This window comes from Charadrius vociferus, unplaced genomic scaffold, assembly GCF_000708025.1.
Source record: "Charadrius vociferus isolate BGI_N301 unplaced genomic scaffold, ASM70802v2 scaffold59, whole genome shotgun sequence".
Lineage (NCBI taxonomy): Eukaryota > Metazoa > Chordata > Aves > Charadriiformes > Charadriidae > Charadrius > Charadrius vociferus.
In genome coordinates this window covers 1,449,356-1,455,801 of record NW_009661371.1, presented here as the reverse complement: position 1 = coordinate 1,455,801, position 6,446 = coordinate 1,449,356, and the positions used below count along the sequence as shown (strand labels likewise).

The 6,446-nt window shown below is 41.0% G+C and overlaps 1 protein-coding gene across 1 annotated transcript in view; it reads left to right on the top strand.

Annotated features, from left to right (window-relative positions):
* Positions 1-6,446, top strand: part of FBXW7 (F-box and WD repeat domain containing 7, E3 ubiquitin protein ligase) — a 106,371-nt gene that overhangs the window by 74,270 nt on the left and 25,655 nt on the right. The window contains 2 exon segments of the mRNA XM_009893682.1: positions 2,302-2,384; positions 5,400-5,541. Coding sequence (XP_009891984.1) covers positions 2,302-2,384; positions 5,400-5,541 — 225 coding nt within the window.

Sequence of the window (6,446 nt, the reverse complement as noted above, 5' to 3'; positions counted from 1 at the left end):
GCTGTCGCTGCAGTGTGTGCTGCCGGGGAGAGCTGCCAGCCCTCGGCGGCGGGTGGGGATGCGGAACACAGTTTGCTGCCCTTTCTTTTTTTTTTTTTTTTATAATATACCGCAGTCTCAATTATTGGGGTGAATAATCGTTGTCTAAAGGAGTTGTGTTTTCTTAGCGACGGGATAAATATTTACGGGGGAGGTTTGCTCGGTGGTTTCTGTTTTTCAGCTATACCGATAGCTTAGTGATGTCTAAATCTTGTCGCTAGACCTCTCTGCTGTAGAGAAAGTTTTATCTTCTTCGTATGGTAAACGACATTTTTGACTGTGTATTTACTTAGCGCCTTCTGAGATGCTGAAAGTCCAACTGTGTGGGGGACCCCATGAGAAAGTTCCCTAAAAAAAAACCCTTATCAAAAGAAACGGGTGAAATCGTTATTAGGCAACAGTATGGAGAACTGCATATTGTTTTCTTTGCTAATGCAAAAGAGTAAATCACTATAGCTGCTTATTCTACTGCAGTCTTCATACTTGTTATTTTTAAGGTGAGCTTTTCTTTTGGAAAGCTGCATCTCCCTCATAGGAGAAGCAGAAGAGGAATATGATGATGATAACCTCTCAGATAGGCAAGCTGGAAATAGAAATTTCCCTTGAACAGGAGGAATCCTTTCTGAAAAGTCTATCAGCAAATACTGAAATTCATGCTCAAACATCTCCTGTGTGCTCCCAGTAATTTTGATGGCTCGCTCGTCTAGCACGGCGATAAAAGATGGTATTCGTTATTTTGCAGTGATGCTTACAACTGGTTTTCTTGGGGGAAGCGCGGGGGGCTGCTCTTCCTGGGGCGTGGGGAAGCGGCCAGGGTGAGGTTGGTGGTTCGGCAGCACTCGGGGCGGTTCTGGCTGAACGCTTGTCTGGTGAAATGCTGTGGAGTGTCCCATGTGAGGCACGGGCAAGAAAGCACGGCTACGAGGCGAGCTCTTCTGGTTGCCTTATAGCTGGTACTGTAAAAATGAGACTAGTTAACCTTACTTAGCTCTCCTTTGTAATGACTAATGAAGCAAAACATAAGATCTTCAGAGACTGTTTTTAGGGAAAGCCATAGAGATATTTTAAAGTAAAAAAATAAAACCAACAGAAGTATACGGATCATAAGCTTTAGAGAATCCTGTTGGTTTTTTAGTGTTTTGTTTTTAGGCAGGTAGCCCAATGCAGTAAATGGTTAAATAACTGTGTTATAATGCAGCATTTAAAAAGATCAAATCAGTGGTGTAGGAAAGATGCCAACTTTTAAACTGTATCTTAAATATGAAAATTTGAAGAAAGGGAGCAAATGGCCAAACTAAAGCCAGAATTGTTACACAGGTAGTTTATGCATTTTGCAGCTCACAGTTGTAAACAGCAGTGAACGTCCTGCTGGCTAAAGTGTTTTAGCGTATCACATCTTAAAAAAAGAAAACCAACAAAAAACTCCAAAATTGCATTTGGCATACATGCGGCTCATTGAGTCCAAAGCCTGTGGTTAAAGATTACCCAAATATGTAGAAAGTAATCTTTATTTGTCTGACTGGATAAATATGGCTTTCACTGGTTTCCGTCTCTTTGGTATTTTTTGCAGACTGGCTTCCCCTTTTAGCAGCTGCCCTGCTCATTATTTGGTTTTGATCATATCTAATTGGGGGTGACATTCAAGACTGAGGTTTAGTGTTTTTCATCCTTACCCATCTTGTAAAAATGACGGTTAATCTGTCGGTCAGTTTTACTGCAGTTTTATAAATGTTTTCAATTGTACAACTTTAAAACAGTAAACAAACGAAAAAATGTATTTGAATTATTTCTTTTTTTAGGCCCTAAAATGAATATTTGGTTTATTATGTAGATAGGCTACTTAAAATTTAACCATTTCCACGAGACTCTTAGCAGTGAACCTGAACACAAAGACTGAAGGGACTTGGTTTAGTTCTTTCCCTCCCCTCCCAGGAGAACACAGAGAGAGCAGTTTAGTAAATAAACTAACACACGAGTTCTGCAGGCTTTTTAACATTTGAAATTTTGAAATTGAAAGGATGTCATTCCAATAGGTTTTGGACCCCAGAACAGCAAGGATGTGTGCACGCACCATGTAAAACATGTATCCAATATTGTTGAAGCTAGAAACTAAAATGTTGCTTTAAATCATCTTGTGTCAACTTTGTTGAAATTCAATATTAAAGTAAAAGGTAAAAATTGATTAATTTTTCTGAAGTGTGCGCAAGTAAGGCTGGTCATGTAACTAAATCCCTGTTGTTACTCTTTTCCCTCACCTTGCAGATGAAGAGAAAGTTGGACCATGGCTCCGAGGTCCGTTCTTTCTCTCTGGGAAAGAAACCCTGCAAAGTCTCAGAATACACAAGGTAATTAAATGCAGTAACAGACCGCTGGATCCTGATTCTCGCATATATCCCGTCTTTCCAATTGCTAGTCCTGATTCGTGGCTCCTCTTAATGTTAAACCACTGCAAAGCAAAGGAAGGGTGGTATCAGTATTTGTATATTGCTTAGCTAATTTAAATTGCGTGAACTGAAGACGAGTTTTAATGAAGTACCCAGACTTGCATTTCTTCGGTTGAGATTTGTGTTTCATCCTAAATATAGCCCATTTACTTTGAGACTTTTTGAGGGCTGAAGCATTCCTGGGAATAAAATCAATCAGGTTTTTAAAAAGGGACATAATGATAACCCCCTAAGACTATTACAAACCGTGATCAAATGTATCACTTTGCTATGGTAACAGGAATGGAAATTTATGTAGGCAGAGCAGACCATCTGATCTTAACAGGAACACACACGTACTTGTTATCCACAACATGAAATTATTACGGGTTCTAGTCTGCTTCCTGACTACTCCTAAATGGTACCAGATCACACCAGTAGCTGCTGCTGTTCCGGTCAGATGCTTTGTGGGGTAAAGCACTCCCGAGCGCGAGAAGCAGTGGTAGAGCAGGGCCCTGGGTGCACGCCTTACAACTGCAGTTCTGACTGTATAGTTGCCATAACAATTGTGCTTGGATGTCACGCTGCTTCCCATCCTGTTTGAATTTACACCATTTTACCTTTTTTTTTTTTTTTTTTCTCTGTAATAAGCATCACAAGCATTGCGCTTGCCTCCCAAAACTGCCTGGGGATGTTATTTCTTTTGAACGCGCTGGAGTAGCATTCAGTCGCTGATGGATCTTTCCAAAGTGATTCATATTTTATTTGTCTTCCTTTAAGAGGTTTATCAGGTGATGAGTGAAAAGTTAGGATAGTGTGGGGAAACAGGCTCCAGGGTTGCTTTTCAGATGTGTAAACGCTGCAGTAGAGGAAAAGAGGTGATGTCTTGTTGCTGAGAAGCACGTGTTGCAGTTCCACATCCCTCTCAAGTTGGTAGCTTCTCCAGGTTTCTCAATCAGTCTAATGAAGAACACTCTTGTTGGCCACCAGTTCTCCACGTGACACACCGTTCTCTGCCCTGCTGTTAGAGTAAACAGTTCAGCGACAAAAAAAGTGCACTTTTTGTCAAGTGCAGCTGTTGGATTCAGAGGAACCACTGAACTTGTCCAGCTTCCACAGAAACCTGACTGGCTGTTTCAGGGGAATGAGAACATACAGGAAAAATAAAGCACGAAGAAAAATGATGCGGTGTAATCTCCGGTCAAAGGAGAGAGGCTTTCAGATCCTGTTTTGAATAACTGTTTTTGACTGAGAACCAGTTTACAGCAGAAGAAATTAAAGTATAACTGTTCTTCTGGGGCAAGCTGAAGGCTACGTATTGCTCAGATCCAATATAAGCCAATTTTAAGAGCCTTATTTTGGACCTTAAATGACAGGCCTTCTGCTGGATATCTACAGGTTATGAGAATGAGTAAGCTGTAAAACCAGATTTTATTTTAAAAATACTTTCAATTGACATTGCTTGGATTTTGAGTCATTATTGGCTTAAAGGAATCCTTAAATAACCTCCAGTCCTTTCTTTTTTAAACTGTTTGATTATATTTTATTGAATAATATTTAGGCAAATGATGCAGTTCTTGTGCCTGCTCGTTTCCATTTTCCCTAGGATCAGACACTTTCTAAAATTGACAGGCCTGATGAACTTTCTTTGCATGTAACAGGTAAAACCAGTAAACTGATGTCATTAAGGGGATCCTTCATCTGTGAAACAGCTTTTCTATATCCGCTTCTGTTTCTGTTATTACTCAGTAAAATTAACAGTTGAAAATAAGCCCATTCAAACCAATCTTTACTTCTCTTCACCAGTTTGGGTAAATGTTAGGACGTGCTATGATTGTCCTTCAGAACAAGGAAGAGTAGAGTGAAATATTTGTAGATTATGATGAGATAAATATTGAAAGGAACTTGCCTTGCATCATTTGAAGCTATTCCTGCAGCCATTGAAAAGTCAGTAAAACCCCAAAGCTCATTACCAAAAAGCTGGATTTATCATACACAAAAGCAAAGCGGGTTTTGGAGTCCCACACTGTATTTAAAATTTCCATGCTTGTGCAAACACTACTGGAGTTCCAAATTTCCTGCTAGGGAATACAACTTTGATATTCTGTGAACGAAGTACTTTACATTATGTTAAAAAAAGGGGAAAAAAGGAAAACCCAGTCAGCTGTATTTCTTTAGACTCCTACAATAGCAGCTTAATCCCAGCTCTTTTAAAAGCTCCATCCCATATGAATGAGCTGGTTTTTAACATGTCAGAGTGAAAAAAATCAAACTGTAGTTCAGGGAGCACCTTTGGCTCCTTTTCCCTCTTCACCTCACCCCCCCTTTAATGCCTGTGTCACTCCATCAACGCACAAACTTTAAAATACTGTATAGAGTATTTCAAAGCGCAGTTGCAAACCACTAAGCCACTAGAACTGCTTGGTATTACCAGCTCTTTGTCAACAAAATATATTAAGAGCTAAAAATAGATATATTTTATTTCTGTTTGGCGATGAAGCGGCACCAGCACATTTCACATGCAGGTGAGACTCTGAGCTCTGGCTTCCTACATCACCAGTCAGAAGGCACAACTGCAGCCCAGAAGGAAAGGAAATACTCTGGCAAGGAAAGGAATATATAAACCTGCATCTTTATAGACAACCTGCTGCTCGATTAACGGAGTGGTAATTTTTCAGCTGTTGAAGGTGATCCCCTTCCCCACCCCCCCCACCCCCAGCTGGAGGAAAAGTACTGCAGTGGTGGAAACAGGCAGATTTATGAAAGCGAGGGAACTGACCCCTTGAGTGCCCAGTGGAACAATTTTTTATGTTAGTGCTCTTGCATGAAGTTTAAGTAATAGTTGCAACTTCTGTACTAGATTTCTGTTTCTGCAGTAGACTTCTAAATATTCCCTATTTTTTTACACGGGACTATCACTTTTTCTTTGTATCGTAGTACTACGGGGCTGGTGCCATGCTCTGCCACACCTACTACTTTTGGGGACCTGAGGGCAGCCAATGGCCAGGGACAGCAACGTCGCCGCATTACATCTGTGCAGCCACCGACGGGCCTTCAGGAATGGCTGAAAATGTTTCAGGTAAGCGGTGCTTAGAGAAATAAACATCTGCAGCAGCTTCCCTCCATGGTTTTCGTAAAAGGCTGCTTCAGTAAAGGCAGTCCCCCCGGTACATCCCAGAACGTCTCTGTCATTGATATTGTGTACTGCTGCAAAACCAAATGGGCATCAACTTTAAGGAATTGTTGTTCCCTGTTTCAGCTAGTTACTGTAGCGAGATTCACAAACAAATAACTGCTTTCTCTGGTTTCTTAATAAAATAACCCTTCCTGTTTGATGCTTTCCCATTTTCTGCAAAGTCTGTCCAGCGTGTAGCGGCTGCCTCCATGGCCTCAAGCTAACTGGAGACATTTTCGCTTGGAGACTAGTGAGCGTTAGTGCATGGTTTGCTTCAGTGCAGGTATAGCACTAAATTTGTCGTTAAGAATAGAAAGAAAAGTTTAGCAAAAATAGCCGAAAAGGAAACACTGTGTATTTTTCCTGATCTTCATATACTGAACACAATGTGAGCCAGTCCACGCGTGCACAGCTGAGCGGAGAGGGGAAAGAGGTTTTCTGTATCTTTCCAACAGCCTTCAGCAATGCCTAAAACTCAATCTGATGAAAGAAAAGGTGTGAAGGACAGCGGTCTGCACCGCTTGCACGCATCGAAACTGAAATGTGTGCGGACGCCGATCTGCAGATCTGCTTAGCACCTAAGCAGATTTTGTGTACGTTAGTACAAAGAGAGTTTGGGGCAGGCCTCTGCTCCCGTTCCATAGCCTGGAGCACGGAGATCTCTTTGCTGTACAGGTTTGCTCTGTAATTTTAAGAAGCGGGGATGAGTCCTAGTCATTGCTTTGAGAAATGGAAATATTATGTCTTCGTATCTTGATGAATAAACTGTTACTTCTAAAAACATTTTCAAAAGGAGTAACTAACTAATA